Raw genomic sequence first — 20,600 nt, forward strand, 5'->3', positions numbered from 1 at the left:
ATGTTACAAGAGAAGAGGAGGAACATGATGGAAACCTTTATATATGTTACAAGAGAAGAGGAGGGACATGATGGAACCTTTATATATGTTACAAGAGAAGAGGAGGGACATGATGGAAACCTTTATATATGTTACAAGAGAAGAGGAGGGACATGATGGAACCTTTATATATGTTACAAGAGAAGAGGAGGGACATGATGGAAACCTTTATATATGTTAGAGGAGGGAGAGGGGAACGTGATGAAAACCTTTTATATATGTTAGAGGAGGAAAGGGGAGAGCGAGGGGGACATGATGGAAACCTGTATATATGTTACAGGAGGAGAGAAAGGAGAGGGAGACCTGATGGAAACCGTTATATATGTTACAGGAGGAAAAGAGGGAGAGGAGGACATGATGGAAACCTTTATATATGTTACAGGAGGAGAGAAAGGAGAGGGAGACCTGATGGAAACCGTTATATATGTTACAGGAGGAAAAGAGGGAGAGGAGGACATGATGGAAACCTTTATATATGTTACAGGAGAGGTGGAGAGGGAGAGGAAGGACATGATGGAAACCTTTATATATGTTACAGGAGGAGAGAAAGGAGAGGGAGACCTGATGGAAACCGTTATATATGTTACAGGAGGAAAAGAGGGAGAGGAGGACATGATGGAAACCTTTATATATGTTACAGGAGAGGTGGATAGGGAGAGGAAGGACATGATGGAAACCTTTATATATGTTACAGAAGGAGAGAAGGGAGAGGGAGGACATGATGGAAACCTTTTATATATGTTACAGGAGGAAAGAAGGGAGAGGAGGGACATGATGGAAACCTTTATATATTCTACAGGAGGAGAGGGGAGAGAGGGGGACGTGATGAAAACCTTTATATATGTTACAGGAGGAGAGGTGAGGGAGGGGGACGTGATAGAAACCTTTTATATATGTTATAGGAGGAGAGAAGGGAGAGGGGGGACATGATAGAAACCTTTATATATTCTACAGGAGGAGAGGGGAGAGAGGGGGACGTGATGAAAACCTTTATATATGTTACAGGAGGAGAGGTGAGGGAGGGGGACGTGATAGAAACCTTTATATATGTTATAGGAGGAGAGAAGGGAGAGGGGGGACATGATAGAAACCTTTATATATTCTACAGGAGGAGAGGGGAGAGAGGGGGACGTGATGAAAACCTTTATATATGTTACAGGAGGAGAGGTGAGGGAGGGGGACGTGATAGAAACCTTTATATATGTTATAGGAGGAGAGAAGGGAGAGGGGGGACATGATAGAAACCTCCATATATATTACAGGAGGAGAGAAGGGGGAGAGGAGGGACATGATGGAAACCTTTATATATGCTACAGGAGGGAGAGGAGGATGTAATGGAAAGCCGTGCCAGGAAATCTTATTTTACTGAAAGGGTAGTAGATGACTGGAACAAACTTCCAGCAGACATGGTGGAAAAATCAATACTAAATTAATTCAGGCTGCCTAGGATAAGCATTAGTGATGAGCGAGCATACTCGCTAAGGGCAATTGCTCGAGCGAGCATTGCCCTTAGCGAGTATGCTCGCTCATCTTTAATAAGCATCTATCTATCCTGGGAGAGCAATACAAAGAAAATAATCTACTGGCCGACTAGATGGACCATGTGGCCTTTTCCTGTCATCAATTTTCGGTGTTTTCTTTAATTTGAGAACTCTATGGTGTTCTCTGTTGTCCCTCCTTTTTTGACAATAATTGACACCTTAATCAAAAATGAAAAGTGGCAGCAGATATGGTGCAAACGATTTAAAGTCCATTTTATTCCGCCATGTCAAAATCGGCAACGACGTTTCGACTTTGCCAGTCTTTATGTGTGTTTGTGCAGTCAGATTGGCCAGTGACTGAGGGCACCTCCCACTGACCGGAAATAGTAACACCTAGTAGTTGTCAGTTTATTTATACAGTGTTTGATTCTCCATTGCTTTTCTCTCCTCGCAGGTGAGATTGCGCTCCTGGAGGGCCTGACCGTGGTCTATAAGAGCAGCATCGACTTGTACTTCTATGTCATTGGAAGCTCCCATGAAAATGAGGTACGTGTCACAGCTTGTTCCGCTAATACGTTTGAGACGCGGCAGTCATTTGGTTAGATAACCTCACCCCTGCCTGTGCTCAGCGCAATTATATTACTGTGTACATTAGGTAATATTAATGAACTGCATTCGACAGCATGTTAATGGGGTGATATAATCTAATAGTGATCATTAAGGCTGCCTACCTAATAGAAGTGAACTCGCAAAGACATCCATCCCATAAACTTCAGAAGCGTCTGCATGTTTTGTCAATGAAGACAAATGGCTGCTAGAGGTGAGCTCCCCTGATGGATCTCGTCGGTTTCAGCTTTTAAATACCCCTTTGACTTCATTTATAAATGCACATGATGTGCTTGCAGGTTATATTATACTGTATGGCTTGCAGTCATTTGTAGAGTAGATCTACAAGATCGAAGCTATTTGGGGGCGTCCTGTTCTTACGTTCAGTTTTATGCAGTCTGGTAAGGAAGGGGTTAATCCTTCCACCCCATATATTTTTAATGCTGCGCTAATACCACTTCAGTCATCTTAAATACATTATGTCTTTGTTAATGGGTCACTTCTAAATGTTTTATGCCGTGCTTTACATTTATGTAAATGGCGCTACGTCGTACTTGATCTTGAACTTTTGCGGCCCGCACGCAGACTGCTTTCAATTCTACATTATGATTACAAGACATTTACTCTTCCGACAGTCTAGAAATTAACCCTAAAGATTTGTGGGATTTAATAACACAGTGGTTTTGTTGACGCACGGCTTTCTTTGGTCATCTACTCTGTGGCATGCTTCGCTATGTCATAGGGCTGCTTCATTATCATCATGAGACAATTAGATCCCTTTAAGATCCCTTTAAGGCTCAATGGCCACGGACGAATTTGCATTGCGGAATACAGAGCGGGCGTCCGCCTCCGGATTTCGTAGAAAATACCTGCCATAGGCATGCAATGTTAAAGCGGGTTTCCATGCCCACAAGCGGAAATCCATTGAGAAAATCGCGACCAGCTCTATTTTGAGACGGAGTCCGTGCGGACGGCTTCTAACGGCTTGAAGTCAATGGAAGCCGTTAGACACGTGGGATCTGTATCATCGCCTAGCGAAGGTGCAGCATTATATGTGCTGCGCATGTGTGCTGGGTGGCACATCCGCAGCACAGAGAACAAGAATCCGTTCAGGTACGTGTGGGGGTTCCTGGCCAGGCACAGGGTTAGATCCCACTGCAGGAACTTTTGGTCTAAAGTCCCACATGCACATAAGGAAAAAGTCACCCAAGACTGTTGTTTTGCATGTGACCGGCTGATTGGCGGATGGGGGACGTGCAACGTTTTCCTTGCAGATTACGGGGAAAAAACAGTTTTGGAATTTCAACATCTGATTAGAGATGAGCGAGCATACTTGCTAAGCGCAATTGCTCGAGCAAGCATTGCCCTTAGCGAGTACCTGCCCGCTCGGGAGAAAAGGTTCGGCTGCCAGCGCGAGTGACAGGTGAGTTGCGGCAGTGAGCAGGAAGGGGAGAGAGGGAGAGAGAGATCTCCCCGCTCTCCCCCACCGCTCCCTGCCCGCCACTGGCAGCCGAACCTTTTCTCTTGAGCGGGCAGGTTCTCGCTAAGGGCAATGCTCGCTTGAGCAATTGCCCTTAGCGAGTACGCTCGCTCATCACTAATTCTGATCTTTTTGTTCTTCCTGAAGTTAAAGGGGTTGTCTGGGACGTTCACTATTAATGACCTTTCCTTAGGATAGGCCAGTAATAGTTAATCAGCAGGGTCCTCCACTCTCAATGCTAGCTGATTGCCAGCTCTGTGGTCAGGGCGGACAGATGGTGCTGTCTGTATTGCTGCAGACTGGTTTGGCTTTATAGGCACAACACTCATTGTATTCAATGGGAATTATGCTTGTAGTACCAACCTGGGCAGCGCTGTCAGTGGGCGTTGCAGTCAGCTAATCGATGGTGATCCCGAGTGGTGGAACCCCACTGATCGACTATTGATTACCTATCCTGAGGATAGGTCATCCATAGTAAAAGTCCCGCTGGACCCCTTTAAAGGTGCTGCTAGAAACTGCATGAACGCCCAGCTGACCTGAGCTGTCATGTTTATTGGGGGAGTCAGGAGAAATAGCTGTCAAGTCAACGGCTACTGAAGGAGCGTGAGCTGTTTAATACCGCCGAACATCTGTCAATGAAATTAGTGCAAATATATTTAGCAGGCTAAGGTCACACTTGAGTCGTGGCTTTGGCTGTGAACGGAAGCGCAATACTTGGCTGTATCCATTACACGACTGATCTCCGCTGACTTACAGAGGGGATCAACAGATTGAATTGAGATGTCTGTCGTCTTTGACAGGAAAAATACTGCTGCGGGAAACACTATTTATCTTGTCAAATACGATGCGGGCGTGAAGAGAGCCCAACGATATCGCCCCTTCAGAAGAAGACAACAAGTGTGTTTCTGTTCTGTAATGCTTTTGTGTTTTTTCTTTTCTTTTTTTTTTTTTGTTTACTTCATCCCATGAAGCTCATGTTGATGGCTGTCCTAAATTGCCTGTTTGACTCGTTAAGTCAGATGCTGAGGTACGTGAATGGCTGGCTTCTTTTAATGAAACTGTTAAGGTTTTTTTTTTTTTTTTTTTTTTTTAAATATTATTATTTCCATTTTGTTTACTCCTTCATATACAGTATATAGCCTTGCTTAAAAAAAAATGGTGTTAAGACCTTCCTTCGCTACAAACTGTATGGGAAGCTGCTTGCCGCACCAATATCCTGCTGAACAGGACTTTGGGAAAAGCATTAGACCTCCTTCACACGGGCGATTTTCTCGTGATGCGACAATGCTACAAATGGCATATATGTGAAGCCCATGCTTACTATGGGTTCCTTCCCATTTGCAATGTTTTGTAGAATGCTGCATTGTGAGTCAAAAACCTTGCGTGCTTCGCGATCTGCACACGACTTGAGGTGCTGTAGCCCATGTTTACCTATGGAGCCTTCCTCTGTATTGCATGGCACAAAAATGCGGTTTTCATGCAATGCAACTTTGACAGTAGGAAATCCTACTATCAAAGCCCTAAACTAAGCCCTAGCTGCAGGAAAAAATAAAAAACCTACACATACATCACCTAAGAAGTGCTGTCTGGCTCCGGCCCGTCTTCTCTCTGGTCCCCGGCACTTGTCTTCAGCATCTCTTCTGGCCGGGGATTAGAAAATCCCCGCCTCCAGGAAGCGCTGCCTCTGGCTGAATCGCAGCCCTCAGCCATTTAGAGCCAGTGCTCCATGCATCAATCACAGCCAATGAAAGGCTGCGATTGGTTTATCAAGTGCTGACTCTGATTGGCTGAGCATCACCACACTTAGCCAATCAGAGCCAGCGTTTCCTGGAGGCAGGGATTTTCCAATCCCCGGCCAGAAGAGCTGCTGAAGACCAGTGCCGGGGACCGGAGAGAAGACTGGCCGGAGTTGGATAGCACTACTAAGGTGAAACCACGGCGATATTGCATAGACCACCCTTGCTATATCGCTGCAATTTTCTTGCGTCCATGTCGTGTCGCCCGTGTGAAGGAGGCCTTATGAGCAGAGCTAGGTCTATCGGCTGCTTTCAGCCAGTTAACTTCACTGAGAACATTCTTGCTGATGGGCTGATAGCAGCTGAATGGCTCCCGGGTCGTCTTTTCAGCTGGATGCCAGACTCGGTATAAAGGCCCCCCAGATCCCTTAGCATCCATTAGTTTAATTAACCCTTTATAGCACTTAGTTGGGATAGGTGGGGAGCTCTGATTGTATTGTTTAGTCAATGTTAAAGTTGTGTTTATTGGCAAGTTACTTGGATTATAACATAAGTTTACCCGTAAACCCTGTTTTTGTAGTCGGCACTTGTGGGCCCCAAAGGTTCATTATGGGGGCTTAAAGGTGAGAGAAAGGGGGGTTCTGGGGAGCTGCTTCTTATACCCACCAGGTCCCTCCATTCCAGCACTGTGAGACCAAGAATTCGGAGTGCACACGCAGCGTGACTCTCCAAATGGCTCTGTGCCCCTGCTCTCCAGTAGAGAGGTTGTGCCCACCGCCTTCTGAAAAGAATTGAGCTGTGTGCATGCACCGATTTCTCGGGCGCACAACGCTAGAATGAGGGGACCTGGTGAGTATGAAAAGCAGCTGCTCGGACCCCCTGTGTCCTCACGTTTGAGCCCCACCACAGTTTATGGGGCTCAAAGGTGCTGATAGAGGCCCTTTAAACCCGACTCGTACTTTTTGATTAAATGACTGATGAACATTCCTAATTCTGCAGGAAAAATGTCGAAAAGCGAACTCTGCTGGAGAATATGGAAGGGCTGTTCTTGGCGGTTGATGAGATTATAGATGGCGGGTAAGAGATTAATTGGGTTTCTGGTCTAGCTTTTTAACAGTGACTCTGATCTACAACAACATCTGTTCCTCCGCCGCCGTTTGGGATGGGAGTGCGCCATCGACGCCGTTCCTTCATTTCACCTCTATCTATTTCTCAGGTTATAAAGTCTGTGCTGCATTAAATGCTACAGCGCTCTTCTCCGTCTTGTAAAGCACTCCGGCGTCGGCTTAAGTGACCGGCAGCGCAGCGGTTAAACATTCAGCATGAACATTAAGGCAATTCACATTCACAAATGAAGACAGTAAAACCCTCCTGTGATTGTAAATAGAAGTGTTAATCTGGAAGCTGTACATTTCCCGTCTGTGCTTGTTTTTGTTTGAATTGTGATAGCGCAGCAGTTACCACCATAGAGACTCTGTAAGGAGAACGGCTCCTAACAATGTCATTACCGTGTAAGAGCGGCCATGTATCCATGTAATGACATCATTAGGAATGCTTCCATCATAGGCTTCTGCAGATCGAGCAGCCGTGCTCCGGCTATAAAGACATAGAAGAATTGCCTTTTCTTTAACTCTGTAATAACTAACGCTCTCCACCGGCCTGGAGTGTACAGTAGACTGGATATAGCTGACTTGGACTACATCTGATTTTATTGTCCCCCCCCCCCCCCCCCCCTTTTTTTTTCCAACAGTGTCATTTTGGAAAGTGACCCCCAGCAAGTGGTTCATCGTGTTGCCTTGAGGGTACGTTGGCTCTAAATATTCCATGCTGGGTACACATGGCATGGAAGTTGCTTCATCTATGTTTTTGCATAAGAGTTCTGGTAGGAAAGTAAAAGTTTTTGATGGATGGCACAGTTACGCAAAAATAGGACTCGAATTTGTACTTTTGCTATCGCCATTTTTTTTACTTAGAAAGTGAGTGAGGTTTTATGAAAGAGACAGGCTGACAAGGTTACTATAATTGCTAGTGCAAGCACCAAGTGATGACTGACTTCTAGGGTGACGTCGTATCTTGGCAGACTGTTTTTGCGGGGTGGTTTGCCATTGCCTTCCCCAGTCATCTTTCTGTCCACCACCAAGCTGAGTACTCCTTTTACCGACCTCGAAAGTATGGAAGGCTGAGTCGACCTTGAGCCGGCTACCTGAACCAAGCGGGGATTGAACTCGCAACCTTCCGGTTGTGAGAGAGCTTAGGACTGCATTCTGCCGGTAGTATAAATTAGAGTGCATTCACACATAGCTGATGGCTGCAGGTTTTTCGCAACTGAAAAAAATGCACCTTTTTGTTGTAGATTTTGTCGCAGGTATGTATCACTAATAACCTACAACTTAAAGGGGTTGTCCGGTTATTGGACATCATTCCTCTATGCCACCAACTGTGCTTAAATAACAAAAGGATTAGTACTTACCCCTCTTCTGCCACAGTGCTGCCGCCCAGCTGTGATCCCAGTGATTGTTGTGGTAGAGGACGTTGGCGGAAGTCGGCTGAGCACTGCCATCCGTTTTCCTGGCATCAACGCTCACATCCTGAGTGCCATGATACCAGGAGTTCAAGAACCGTGCAAACTTCTGATTAGCTGTTGGCATTGTCTGCCACAACAAACACCCAGACCGCTGCGGTACTGCAGAGTTGGGGTAATTACTGGTCTTTTTAATATTTTAGCATAATTGGTGGTTTAGAGGGAATGTTCAGTAACTGAACAAACTCTTTAAATTCAGTTGAAGAGGGGAAATACACAGCAGGTTTGCACCAAATGGTGAAAAGTTTGGTGCAGATTTGCTGCAGCAGATTGGCTGTGTGTGAACACATCCATAAGGTCGAAATCACTCCGACAGTCTGTTATATTGGTACATCCCTGGAGTACTCGGGTCTTTTTCCAGCGCGCTGGCTCGCAGTTCATCGTCCACGTTCTGCCTTTTTATATTTAAAACCTCAGTTAATCTGAAAGAAGGCAAAAACCATCCTTGAACGGAATAGACAAAGTTGCTATAAAGTGGGAAACAAAAACAGATAATTGGCAATCGGATAAATCCCCGAATCCTAATTCTACATTAATACTAGTAACCTTGTGTGTTGTCTCCTAATGCCATTTTAATTCTATCCCCACTTTTAGTCACTACCACACCCTGTGGCTACATGATCCATAACTCCTGTCAACTTTTGAGTTTAGTGTAAGCGGTAACCAAAAAAAAGAATTAACTCTTGCTTTAATAGGGTTTTTTTTTCATATTTATCTAACCTTATATCGTCCTTCACCCGCGCATATCTGGGGTAAACAAGTGTAGTTTGACGTCCTGAAGTCTTGGCTTGGCGCCCTCAATTCCATTTGCCAATGTGCCAAATATTAACTTCTGCTAACCTGGGGGGGGGGGGGAATGTAGCACTGCAAGAGACTGGCCAAAAGGGGAAGTTTAATTTTTCTGCCACTTTTCGGCAGAGTGGCATCAATAGAGGGATATAGTGGTTGCTGCTTTTTAGGCTAGAACCTGGGACCCCACCCTATTATACAGAAACCACGGCACGGGTAACAGCTATTGATGATGGGCATTATTGAATGCCCGTTATATGCAATATAGTCCGGGGTGTTGCTCTCTACCCAACTCTTGAAAGATTCTCCAACAGTATGAGAACTGCTGGATGTACTTTTGGGAGTGCGTTTTGATGTGACAGTGGTGAAGTGGTTAAGTGCCGTGTCGCCATATGTTGTTTCTCTTACCAGCATCTGTCCCCTGGGTCCTCCACAACGCTGCCTGTGAATGCCTGCTGAGAAGGCAGATTTATGGGCTCCATTAGCATGCTGTTCCAGTGTTTGCGGTGCTCTCTTAGGAGTCTGTGCCCAGCTACTGGCAGTGCCACCTGCTGAGCCGGAGAATGATGGAAGAGGCTTCAGTACGGCTGTAGTGCAGGGAACATCAGTAGGGTGTCTGGAGGAGTGGAGCTTCATAGGGGGAAAAGCTGCTATTTAGGTGAGGAACCCAAGTCCCGCAGTTGTACAATAAGTAAGAGTTTAATATTAAATGTGACATTTTTGTTTTTCTAGGGCGATGATGTACCGCTCACAGAACAGACCGTTTCACAGGTAGGTTGCACAGACTGCAGTACGATGCACTATTTTCGCACGTACTGTAGGACGTGTCCATCTTTATGTGGACTCAATACTTCTTACATTTGACAGGGAGCTGATGCAATGATCTCGCTCAGAGCGGTGGCATACTCCATTGACTGCTTGATGATGAGGATCTGCTATTACAGTATTTTTATGCTTTTTAGTAAGAAAGGGACAAAGCTGCACATTACCACCCCCACAAAAATTTTAACAAGCCAATCGAGCATCGTGGGCTCCATTTTATTTCAGTTCAAAAACTGTAGAAACTTTATTTTTCACTTTTTTCCCCTTACTGTCCCTAGTTGGTGGCAATGCCACATAGATCTAATCCATTATGTAGGAACACTAGAAGAGTGTTCCATAGTGTACCAAGACAAGAAAATGTCTCATACCCGGTTGAGCTGTGCAAGTCAAGAACAGCACTGAGGAATAGCCTATGACCGCTGTTGCCTCTCTTGGATTGGATGAATGCAATGTTAAAAGAAATGTAAAGAAGATACTAACGCTGCTGACTGTCGTTATCTGATGAAGGCGCCTGTTCAGCGCTGAAACGTGTTCTCTTTCATAAAGGTTTCTTCTTCATCTAGGCGCCCTTTTGCATGGAATGATTCAATTTAGCACTGGATCATGAGGAACTAATTATGATCTTTCTGTGTAAACCCCGCCAGCGACTGAACGATTTGTTCGCTTATCGGTTGTCCAGTTTAGGCAGGCATATACTGTGAACGGAGGCAAGTGGGTGGAAACTATCTCTACCCTGTGCCGCCTCTACTCACTGAATGATTATCGCTCCTGCGTGAAAACATCGGAGCGATATGGTCAACAGTGAAAATCTTTCCGACTTGAAAATAGGTGTTTCGTAATCACTTCATCATGGAAGAAATGAAAATGACATTGAAAACTTTGTGTTATATCTTGGCTCTGATAGGTAGCCCATTTTAGTTAAATATATGTATGTTAAGGCCTTATTCACACGGGCTACAAAATCGCATGACTTTATAGCGCTACAAAAACGCATGCATGTGGAGCCCATGATTTCCAATGGGTTCTTTTGAGGCTGCAAAACCTTTCATGTGAAAGAACTCATTGGAAACCATGGGCTCCACATACATGTGTTTTTGTAGCTCTACAAAATCGTGCGATTTTTGCAGCCTGTGTGAATAAGGCCTTATTCAGATCCACAAGGTCAAAGGAGTGACATTGGGACAGTCGGGATAGGTCTTCTCACTACAAGATAAAAGTCTGGCCCAGAAGGGAAAACCTCTGCCCCAGAGAGAAAAATGTCCAGCATGATCTTCTGGTAGAAAGACACACAATTCTTTTGCCCCCTCTACACATAAAACTTGGACTCATGAAGAACTTTGTAAAGGGGATGAACCGAGTGGAGAAGCTTTTCAGTACCTCAGAAGACGATTTCCACAGCTCAGTGATGCTAAAGTTAAAGAAAGCACCTGACAATTGCCCCATGTATAAGGCCCCCTTATCCTGACTTTCTCGATCAGCAGTGCATCTTCTGGTGTTCTTACCTTGTCTTCTCATCCATTATGTGTCAATGAATGGAATCTTCTCCTGACATTAGTTATAGGAGACTTGGTGCAGAGGTTTCTTGCAGTAGAGTAGTAGTTGGCTCATACGCTATGCTCTTTAGCTTCATAGACTTTGTAAGGAGTGAAAGCATGCATGCTCTACCACCCTCATGATCCAGAGGAATGGGCGACTTGGATCTCCCTTTCAAGTAGTCAATGAATATACATTTAGTGAATAACTATTAGATGTAGTGAATATACATTTTTTTTCTGGGGCAAATTTATGATGTTAAAGGCATGTTTCATGATTGGAAGAGCCCATCCAATGTAGCTCAGGCGATTGTGTGCACTGGTGGTTCTCGTAAGATGATACGTATTATCTGATTTGCTGTGTTCCTTTCCACAGGTGCTGCAGTCTGCAAAAGAGCAAATCAAGTGGTCTCTTCTGCGATAGCTGTTGGTTGTGGAGCAACTCATGATCATTCCACCTAGATGGGAGGGCTCGCCCTAGTCCCACCTATACTCCATTGTTTTTATTGTATAAAAACGTTACGTTTAGGGCAGCGGCACTGATGTGTAGTAGACATTTGCAGCAGTAGGGGGTGATCACTTGTGGCACTGCATTTGTACTTATGGGATATTATGCCTTCTTCCTCAAAAAGCCTTTTTTTCCAAGTTCCTAATCCTACAATCTCTTGCCAGTTTGTGAACAGTCCGTGCTTAAATGCTGCCCTGCCAGTAAGGGTACTATTAGAGGCATCAATATTAAGTCATGCATAACCTCGTAGGCTGACGGATAAGTTGTGATAAAACTTCTAAGGCTAAACTTAAAATCTTGATATGTTTTGTACTACACCCGCAGGGCATGTTTTACTCCAGCTGCTCACAGCCCGGTACTTGCCCCGAGGGAACAGATTATAGGTAAGGCTGGGTTTACATCAGCGTTTTGTGTTCCGTTTTTCTTTTCCATCCTAAGAGCAGAAAAATGGTACAAAAAAAACAAACTAATCCAGTAAAATTCCCATTGATTTCAGTGGGGTGTATTTAGTTTGTTTCCTTACCGCAGCTCACCCCCGCCCAAACACGCCCGGACCAGTAAGCAGTTACTTGAGAAGCGCGATACTCGCTCAAGTAACTGCTTTATCCGAGCGTGCTCGCTCATCTCTAAGAGCTACATTTCAAACAAACTGATTCATTACCAACCGATCATAATGGATAACTGATGCAAACTGAAACTTTTTCTTTGTTTTTGATGCCGCTGTTTGTTTGTTTGCCGCAGTTAGACAGCCATATATTGTTTTTTTTTTTGTGTTTTTAAAAAGAAAAAAAATATATGGTTCTGTGAATTGAAAAAAAGAACGCTGATGTGAAACTAGCCCAAATTTACCTAAATTGTATATTTGCAAGTGGACCAATATAGGAAGGCACAGGCGAGTACTCAGAGGTTCTTAAGATGTGGTGTATTTTTTTTTTTTAATGTTCCCCAAGCCACAAAACAGCCATGTACTCGCCTCTCCTGGGTCTCTGCATCTCCTGTGTCAGCTGATCCAGGTCTCCCCCATGATGTAATATTTACAAGGCTGCAGCAGCCTGTGTTCAGGGCACCACAGGCTGCTGCAGGCAATGACTGGGCCTGGTGTTAAAGTGCTGAGTCTGTGATTGGCTGCAGCAGCCTGTGGTGTCCTGTACACAGGCTGCTGCAGCCTCTAAACAAAGACTGTGCGCGGAGCAGCGGCGCAGGGGATGCCGGGAGCCTGGAGAGGCAAGTAAATAACTGTTTGTTGTTTTGTGACTTAGGGGACATAGTTTAAAGAGAAAACCTTGTAAACCCGTTAAGGTGACTTTCTTCTCATCTGATACTGGGAAAAGAAGCAGAGGCTTTAAAAACTGGCATTCTTTCTCCATGCTCTTTGTGATGTGCTGTACAAATAAGACCTATACAACGATTAATAAACTGCTGACAGAATAATGACTGTTTTGATTTATTTTCATTGTTGTGTAAAGGCCCCATTCACACTTGTGTTAGGGCTCTGTTGGGGCTTTCTGTTTTTGAAAGACATGGAAGTAAAAAGGAAATAAATGAATCCTTTTTTACCTCGTTCTAAAAAAAACCCCAAAATATAAAGCTTTGTTTGCTTGTTAAATTTGTTTTTTTAACTATAGCTTTGTTTTTTTTTTGTTAAAACTCTCAAATCAATGGGGGGGGGGGATCTATTTAATTCTGTTCCTCTGTTCCAAAAATGGAGCCTTAATGCGGGTGGGACTGGGCCCCTACCTATGATTTGTAACAAATTATAGTAGACCTTAACCCTTTCCAATCCACTGTCTGATGTCTGAAGACATTATGATTTAAGGCTGTACAGCTCCGATGTTGAAATACGTCCATCAGGGTTCTCTTACTGTATATTAGCATCCTCTCTGCTGTCAGAGCCTATCCAACGTGTCACATCATGCAGTACCGGCTTTAGCTAGCAGATAGCGCTAGCAGATAGTTGTATAACGACAGGAAAAGAGTAAGCCCCCTAGGAAAACCAGGATACAAATTGGCTTAGGAAGGGTTACGGTTTATTTGATTTCCAGGTTGAAACTAGCGAAATGGCTTTATCCTAAATCCATGTTTAAGAGTCCTCACTGCAGAACCCACCCTAAACTTTCCTCCACACTAACATGGCCCAGACCATGGGAGTCCTTATCGGTGAAGATGTCCTCTCTGCAAGTGACGTGTCCTCAATATGTACACTGAGTCACCAATCATGGATGTCCCAAGAATTTTTATGATTTACACCTCACCCTTTTCGATAGGTCACACCCTCAAAAATACCCCAATCTATCAATTGAGTGGAACAGGTTACCCCAAGAGGTGGTGAATTCTCCGTCAATGGAAGTGTTCAAATAAAGGCTGGACAAATATCTGTCTGGGATGATTTAGTGAATCCTACACTGAGCAGGGGGTTGGACCCGATGACCCTGGAGGCCCCTTCCAACTCTACCGTTCTATGATTCTACTGCCCATGATCCTTAATGTTTTTTCAAAATTATTTTACCTCATTGAATTTAATGGGAACAGTGACTGCAATACCAATCTAGGGCACTCCCATGAGTACAGTGCTGTCAGCCTCTGGTTCTGTACACACTGACAGCAACCTGGCAAACAGATTGGTTGGGGTGCCAAGCGGGGATGTAGTGACGGCATCACTGGTAATCGGCTGACTGGCGGGGATCCTGAGTGGTGGCCCCTGATGATCCTCTATTGATGATCTGCCAGTCATCATTAGAAAAAGTTTTAAAAGTTTCAGCATAACCCTTTAAACTACATTAGATAATTGGAGTAAGGCAAAATGGCTTAAAAATAATGTCTTCTTTCATCAGATGTATAAAGATTTTTTTTCCAAGTTCAAACTGTGCTAAATTTTTAATCTTAGAGATTGTCAACAGATCTCCTCTCCCTTTTGCTCTAAAATATGTCATAATTCTCAAATAAGGAAAATTTGTTTATGTGGATTTAGACTTGTGGCTGCTATGTAATCTTGTAATTTGACCTGAATGCAGACAACTAGAGCTTCATCGGCCATCCTTACCACACTAACTGTCCTTTCTGATTGCTTAAACCCTATTCCATAAAGCCAGGGTTTCCATATCTTGCATGGATGAGGGTGGAAAAAATGCCCTTCAATAACTGTATATACAGTCTTTCCCCAAAAAGAAAACCCTGTCTTATATTTTTTTGCCCCAAAAGAGGTGCTAGGTTTTATTTTCGGGAGATTTAGTATTATTATCCCACTGCTCTCTGGTGCTCTGACGCACTTCTTCCGGTCGCCCATAGAAGATCATTTCCTGCTTACTGGATTCATAAATCCCACCCTCCAGGAAGCAATGGCTCTGATTGCCTGAGCAGCGCTTGAGAACCAATCAATGCAGCGCTCGATGAACCAATGCGATGGCTGTGATTGGTTCATCGAATGCTGCTCAGCCAGCCATTGTGTTGTGGAGGTGGGATTTATGAAATGGCTGAGCTGCGGCATTGATTGGCCAAATCATAAATCCCACCTCCACAAAGCGTTGGTCTTTGATTGGTTCTTCGCCCGCTGCTCAGCCAATCACAGCCTTTGCATTGGTTCAACAAGCACTGCATTGATTGGCTGAGCAGTGCTTGAGAGCCATCGTTCCCTGGAAATGGAATTTATGAATTCCGTAACCAGGAAGTGATTTGTGGGCAGCCGAGGACTGCAAGAAGTGCATCAGAGCTCCAGAGAGCAGCGTGAGGGACCTGGATCGAGCCTGCTAGATAATGTATTCTCTTTAGGGAAACTGCGTACTACTTTTATGGGTTGTTTACAACCTATTAGAACATTATTCCTGTGTGTGTTCAATGATAATGTAGTCAATGAAATTAAAAGTGGACATAGATTCTTTATAGATGGCCTTGGGAATCATTATCTGTTGGGCCCAAGGAACCGCTGGCCTGACAATGCTTGTGTGTCCTGTTCTATTTATCTGTGATGAATGTCTAAGTAGTTGTGGCAGGTATGAAGAAGCCTTTATTTAAAGGGGCCATCCGGTGTCTCGATTTCCCCTTCATACTGGAACAAGTATAAAATGAATAAAGCTATTATACTTGCCTGTTTCATGTGTCTGACAATCTGTCTTCAGCCACTCTGGTCCCCTCCACATTCTCCAGGTACTGCGGTCACGTGTCTTCTAGACTTGTAATCGCTGTGGCCAATCGCTGGTCTCTGTATTGGCACCACTGAGGCCAGTGATTGGCCAGATCCGTCAGGATCTTAGGCAGCATGTGACTACACGGAAGTATGTAAAGGCCAGAGGAGACTAGAGAGGTGTGGGCATGAAATAGGTGAGGGTATAGCTTAGTTGTGCCAAACCGTAAAAAACAAAATGGTTGGTCGGGGGTACTTTTTTAAAATCCTCTATTCAAAAGAGAGAGAACCTAAAATTAGACCAAAATTGAACATCTGCACCGGTATAGCCTTACCAGAACACCTTGCAGGGCACTACTGTGAACTTTGTACTGTGTTGTGCAAATTTCCCTGCGTAGTCTTTGAAGGTGTCTCTAATGTCTGCTTCAAAGGAGAAATCTATTTGGATTTTGACATTTTAATGCCGACATGAAAGAAGTCTTAAGCCAAGTACCGCCGCAGCAAGGAACACCTTACCACATTCCAAGTGCCTGGATTTACTGAACTTCCTTCTCCCATAGTTGGTTTTGACCTTCTCTTACTAATTAGATCCATTCTTTCATCTGTATTGCATTTACATTTTGCACAAGAAGGTGACAAATCTGGGGGAATGATAACAATGAAGAACTAGCCGATGAGGGACACGGGAGGAAAAATAATATTGTGCGATTGCTGCTGGTTTTCTTTGGCGCGACCGAAATACACAGGGAAAAATACGTGCAAGTGAACAAAGCCATTGACATCCATGTGTTCTATTTACTGCGTATTACGCTCGTATGAATCTGGCCTTAGAAACAAACCTCACTAATGAGAAAAGGTAACATATCAAGTTATTTGAAAAATGTGTTACTTTTCATAGGGTAATATTAGGGTTAAATAGCTTTGATTTTTAACTCTTTCCTACCTGGGGGCCCAAAGCAAAATTTCAGTAGTGCTCTGTTCAAAAAAGGTCGTAGCTGTGCCTATCAGCCTTTCCTACTCCTTATTAGGCATGGGCTATATGGCAACCTTTTTAGTATGGTGAAAAACACATTGAAGGGGTTGTCCCACTTAATTTTTTTTTTTTTTTTTTTTTTACAACTGGCCATGTGATAAAATAATAGTGAGCCATGCTTGCCTTCCTTCTTCCCCCTAGGAAACTGTGAAATGACTTCCACGGTGCACTTAGTTTGTACTGACAATGTACGTTAGGTAATTGCTGCAGCCAATCGCAGGCAACAGCTTCACGGTTCATCGTCCTAGCATCAGTACTCATGTACTGTGTGCCATGATGCCAGGATATCCGGACTGTCACGCTGTTACCTCTGACTGGCTTCCTTGGAAACTTGACTTGCGCTGTCAAGGTTCGGTGGGAACAGAAACATGTTCTCCAACTCCGATGAATATCCTGTAATGTGAGGACTATGAAATAAAGCGGGATACTTTCACAAGAAGCCTCTTGCTCCCGACTATTTGTTTTCTTATAGGGGCAAAGGGGGGTCGTGAAGGTGGAGTTATCCCAAAGGAGGCAGGGAAAGGGGTTTTATCTTTAACCCCAACCAAGAACAACCCTATAGGCAGAAACAGTGACGCCATTAGGGTGGGGGCAAGGTTGCAGTCCTTCGCACAACAGTGGAACCTTCTTGGAGGGGACCCTGGGATAACAAAAATAATAGATGAAGGATACAAAATAGAATTTACTTCTCCCCCCCCCCCCCCTCAATGATTTGTAATTGCATCATGGCCCAGGTCTCAGGAGAATCTAGATGGGGTGTCAGAGAGATACTGGAGCTGGGTGCTGTAGTCCCAGTACACCCATTAGAGACTCAATTGTTTCAGACTCTTTCTGGTCAGGAAACCTTCAGGGAAATACAGGGTTATTATAAATTTAAAACTGCCAAACCATTTCATAGTCTACGGAAGGTTCAAAATGGAAGGTGTGAAATTGATATAAAAAGGGGGACCTTTTATGGCCACAATAGATCTAAACAACACATGTTTTCATGTGCCAATACATCAAGATCACCAAAAATACCTGAGGTTTTCGTTGAGGAGGAACAGTTAGATGAGACACTTTCAATTCAGGCGTCTCGTCTTTGTATATTTACCAAAGTTATGGCAGTGCCCTTAAAAATGTCTGTTTTTGAGGCAAAGATTCCTCCTCCTGATCCCATACCTCAACGATATTTTTGTGATAACTCAGACAAAAAAATCTTCTAAGAAACCAAATCAAAGTCACGATCCAATTACTTCAACAGCTAGGATGGATCATAAATTGGAAAAATCTGATCTGTATCCCAGTCAAGAAAAAAATTCCTGGGGGTTCATTCTAGACCTCATAAAACAGTTCCTTTTTTGCCAGTAGACCGTGCCCAGGACCTTCAGGCCACTGTAACATCCTTCCTACATGTGAGGGCTTGAACAATAAGGAAAGCAATGTCTCTTTTGGGGAAACTTATAGCATGTATTCCCGCAGTAGCATGGGCCCATTTCAACACCAGAGTCCTGTGGGGGGCTCAGATACAGGACCACTATTTTGAAGGAACATGGTCCATGAGAGTCAGAAGTCGGTCTTCTTCAAATGTCCGAGAGTTATATGCGATTTGGAGGGCTCTCCAACACTCGGAAGGCCTGACCAAAGGATGACCCTTAAGAATTTTATCGGACAACGCCGATATAATATATATATATTTTCCCTCAATCCTGGGGATCATCCATTGGCAGTGAATGCACTGTCTCAGGATTGGGGCTGAGGACTGTTATATGTGTTTCCCCGCTCTCCCACTCATTCTACACAATTTTCTGAAGGAGTCCCTTATTTGTATCCTTGAGGAGACACAGGAAACAAAACTCATGACAAGACAAAGACAAGATTGCGTATAAGAGAACTTTATGGCTTCTCACACTCACTCTTTCAGTTGTACTGAGTTGGTGGGTACAGAATGCTGTGCTGATGTCACCAGAGACTGCGCATAGAGAAAAGCAGAATATCTTCTCCATCTCTCTGCACTACACCCTTGTCATAAAAAGCATCATGTGGGACTCCACACAATTGCTAAGCAGTGGAGATGTGGTCGCAATAGCTGTCAGAGACAGTAAACACCAGGTAGCTGCTGCAGCAGCATCTTTTTAAGTCTCCCTCCTCCTCTTCTCTCCATAGACTTCATGGGCAGCACGAGTCATCACCTTATTTTACTTCCTGCGTTCTCGCTGTCTCTGTTACTAGAGATGGACTTCACAGAACAGGCAGTGGTCAGCACTTTAGAGGGATTTTTTTCAGTACAATAAAATCATTTTAGGTGAAGTGATTAGCACCAGTTATAACTTAAAGGGGTTGTCCCGCGCCGAAACGGTTTTTTTTTTTTTTCAACCCCCCCCCCCCCCCCCCCGTTCGGCGCGAGACAACCCCGATGCAGGGACCTAAAGAAAGCTTACCGGAGCGCTTACCTTAATCCCCGCGCTCCGGTGACTTCTATACTTACCGGTGAAGATGGCCGCTGGGATCCTCTACCTCCGTGGACCGCAGCTCTTCTGTGCGGTCCATTGCCGATTCCAGCCTCCTGATTGGCTGGAATCGGCACGTGACGGGGCGGAGCTACACAGAGCCCCATAGAGAACAGGAGAAGACCTGGACTGCGCAAGCGCGGCTAATTTGGCCATCGGAGGGCGAAAATTAGTCGGCTCCATGGAGACGAGGACGCCAGCAACGGAGCAGGTAAGTATAAAACTTTTTATAACTTCTGTATGGCTCATAATTAATGCACAATGTACATTACAAAGTGCATTATTATGGCCATACAGAAGTGTATAGACCCACTTGCTGCCGCGGGACAACCCCTTTAAGCACGAGTTGTTTGAAAAACCAGTGACCGTTAAAGGTTGAGTACGGCAATACAGCATTCATAGGCTCAGTCCTGGGTAGTTTTATCACCAGAGTGAGGCGAAGAATAATGGAGGACATTGATGGTTTAGCTTCATGGGGTTGTCCTGGAATTTTTCTACTTGATAGACGATCGACAGGGATCTGCCATTCGGAATGCCTGCTGATCAGCTGATTCCCGATGCCGCTGTCAGTACGGATAGCGCAGGAAACCAATTGTACTGACTTTAGTGCAGCGGCCTTGGGTTGGTATTGCATGCGCAACTCACTACGAGCTGAGCGTGCAAAGCCAACCCTGGCCCCATGCACTGTGGTCCGTGTGATCTGCTACTTGTGCTGTCCATAGGTGGCAGCCGGAATCAGTTGTTTGGTGGGGATCGTGAACATCAGCCCCCTGCGAATCATTAATTGATGATTTGTCTTAAAGATAGGTCAATGTGAAAAAAAACCAAGTTGTACTTTTTAATGGCACAACTCCAAGGTGCATAAAATGAATTCTAGAACTTTCATTATATATATATTTTTTTTTGGAAGGGGGGGACATAGAAGAAAGACTCAGAAATGTTGTTATTATTTGTTTTCTTTATATGGTGTTCATCATTTGGTAAAAATATCATGAAAACTTTATCCGGATCAGCACGATTACTGCGATACCAAGGTTATATAGATTTTTCTATTTTTTTACAACTTTTTCACAATAAAAACACGTTTTTAAAGAAAAACTATTGAATCTGCATCACCACATTCTATGACCCATAGCATTTTTATTTTTCAAACATTGGAGCTCTGTGGGAGCTTGTTTTTTGTGGGAAAAGTTGTAGTTGTTATTGGTACCGTTTTGAGATATGTGACTTTTTGGATTGCTTTTTATTGCGTTTTTTGGGGAGGCAAATCTGGCATTGGTTTTAAAATAATTTTTCTGCCGTTTACCATGCGTGATAAATAGCTAAATATTTTCATTATCTGGGTCATTACAAATGTGTTTTTTGTGGGGAAAAATGTGTATTTTCT

At 44.1% G+C, this 20,600-nt stretch overlaps 1 protein-coding gene across 1 annotated transcript in view; it reads left to right on the forward strand.

The window, feature by feature from the left end:
- The window catches only part of COPZ1 (COPI coat complex subunit zeta 1), a 30,402-nt gene extending 17,397 nt beyond the window's left edge, over positions 1-13,005 (forward strand). Inside the window, exons 4-9 of the mRNA XM_066584289.1 lie at positions 1,975-2,066; positions 4,578-4,633; positions 6,342-6,419; positions 7,093-7,144; positions 9,445-9,483; positions 11,443-13,005. Of these exons, the coding sequence (XP_066440386.1) occupies positions 1,975-2,066; positions 4,578-4,633; positions 6,342-6,419; positions 7,093-7,144; positions 9,445-9,483; positions 11,443-11,490 (365 nt within the window). The 3' untranslated portion in view covers positions 11,491-13,005. The remainder of the gene's footprint in view (positions 1-1,974; positions 2,067-4,577; positions 4,634-6,341; positions 6,420-7,092; positions 7,145-9,444; positions 9,484-11,442) is intronic.
- Positions 13,006-20,600: the final 7,595 nt, after the last annotated feature.

Source organism: Eleutherodactylus coqui, chromosome 1 (assembly GCF_035609145.1).
Source record: "Eleutherodactylus coqui strain aEleCoq1 chromosome 1, aEleCoq1.hap1, whole genome shotgun sequence".
Classification (NCBI taxonomy): domain Eukaryota; kingdom Metazoa; phylum Chordata; class Amphibia; order Anura; family Eleutherodactylidae; genus Eleutherodactylus; species Eleutherodactylus coqui.